The 2,002-nt window shown below is 49.5% G+C and overlaps 1 protein-coding gene across 1 annotated transcript; it reads right to left on the bottom strand.

Moving 5' to 3' along the window:
- Nucleotides 1-538: 538 nt before the first annotated feature.
- Nucleotides 539-1,840, bottom strand: LOC105273076 (uncharacterized). The gene has a single exon (XM_011315312.1). It carries the CDS (start codon nucleotides 1,838-1,840, stop codon nucleotides 539-541), a length of 1,302 nt encoding a protein of 433 aa, XP_011313614.1.
- Nucleotides 1,841-2,002: the final 162 nt, after the last annotated feature.

Genomic DNA, 2,002 nt, shown 5'->3' on the forward strand with positions numbered 1-2,002 from the left:
GATATGCAAATGAGAGAGAGTGATAAGCCGCAAGGTGGGAGGTATCGATAATCGCGATGGTCAATTACACCTGTCCATCAAGTGGCGCCTCAGGTGTCAGAGGTAAAAGGCCACTGGTCATCTGAGGTGAGCGAGCGAGTCAATCAGCCGAGTGGGTCATGAGTGTGTGTATGTGTGTGTGCGAGAGTAAGGAAATTCGGTAGAAAACCGAACATTCTCCCCACCCGTCAGCAACTGCTGACGTTCATGAGTTGATCTAGAACACAAGAAAGAATAATCGAGCCAGGACAATAATTACTCGATGGTCAATATCACCACTAGAGTCCATCAGCGACGATCAATTGCCAGCACAGTCAGAATCATTGGAGGCGTAAATTCCGGAGATCTAGACTGACTGGCTTCCGCTCCAAGACGAAGGGCGTAAATCCTCATCGAGGTCTGGACAAGAACAGAGCAGTGGTGGACTCAGCCGTTCAGATGAATTAACGAAGATCAGCATGATGCTTCTAAAAAGATCTAGGTGCGCTGGACTAGAAGATCAGAAGTCGCTGATCGAGATTGGTAGCAGGGCGAGCTTAGCGATGGGCCGCTGAAGAGTAGAGCTGGACGTCTTGATGGTTACCACCCTGGTGAGCCCATCTCTATCAGGATGGAGAGCGGTAACTCGAGCGAGAGGCCATTTCGTCGGTGGAAACTTCTCGTCGGTGAGAAGGACTATAGAGCCGATCTTGATGTCGTGAGATGGGTGATGCCACTTGGAGATGGACTGGAGATGCTGAAGATAACTGGTGGACCTCCTTTTCCAGAAGCTCTGAACTTTCTGCTGGATGAGCTGCCAACGAGGTAAACGAGCGATGTTCAAATTGTCTAGAGAAGGTTCTGGCAGAGCGGTTAGCACATGTCCGATCAGGAAATGTCCTGGAGTGGGCGCTGAGATGTCATCAGGGTCCTCTGAGGGAGGCTCAAGTGGTCGAGAATTGAGCACGACTTCGATTTGAGGAAGGAGAGTGGTTAGTTCCTCGAAAGTGAGCAGATCTTCTCCAATTGTACGTTTGAGATGGAACTTAATCGACTTGACTGCTGCTACCCACTTTCCTCCGAAGTGAGGAGCACCTGGTGGGTTGAAAGACCACCTTGTACCGTCGTTGAGCAAGAGATGAGCAAGCTGGCCCGATTCCTTGGACGCCATTGAGAAGAGCTTTTTTATTTCTTTGTTGGCTCCAAGGAAATTTGTTCCACAATCTGAGAACAAATTCCTACAAAGCCCGCGCCGAGCGACAAAACGATGATACGCTGCCATGAAGCCGTCAGACGAGTAATCTGAGACGATTTCGAGATGAACCGCCGACGTGGTCATACAAACGAAAATCGTGAACCAGCCTTTATAGGATTTATGGCCACGTGCGTTCCATGAGCGGAGCGAAACTGGTTCGGCGTAATCAATTCCAGTATTGAGAAAGGCACGGCCAGGAGAGAGACGTGCTACTGGGAGTTGGCCCATGAGTTGTTGGGCTCTGATTCCTCGCTGTCGCGCACATGGAACGCACTTTAATATAAATGATCTTACTGGCCCTCGACCTCCGAGGATCCAGTAAAATCGTCTGAGCTGTCCAAGCGTGAGCTGCGTTCCACCGTGAAGAGTCCTGAGATGAGCATCCTTGATGATGAGCTGAGCAAACTGAGACTCTTTCGGAATAATAGCTTGATGTTTGCTATCATTTTCGAGCTGAGCAAACTTGAGACGTCCGCCAACGCGAGGAATCCCCTGGTGATCAATATGCGCTGTCAATCGAGTAAGCGGATGAGAAGGTCTGAGTTTTTGACCTCTGGACAAGGTCATCAGTTCGGACGAGAAATGCGCTGACTGACTAGCCTTGATCCAGAAAAGACGAGCTTGTTCAATATCACCAGGGTTGAGAGATGTCTTTAACGAAGATCCTGGAGTTTTTCTAAGACGGGCAATGAAGCGCTGGCAGATTGCAGTAACTCTGAGTAGCTTGTT

The sequence above is a fragment of the Fopius arisanus genome, unplaced genomic scaffold (genome assembly GCF_000806365.1).
Source record: "Fopius arisanus strain USDA-PBARC FA_bdor unplaced genomic scaffold, ASM80636v1 scaffold00818, whole genome shotgun sequence".
NCBI classification, from domain to species: Eukaryota; Metazoa; Arthropoda; class Insecta; order Hymenoptera; family Braconidae; genus Fopius; species Fopius arisanus.

Excerpts from the sequence above, each read along its gene's own strand:
- LOC105273076 (XM_011315312.1), bottom strand. The coding sequence starts at position 1,840 with ATGACCTTGTCCAGAGGTCAAAAACTCAGACCTTCTCATCCGCTTACT.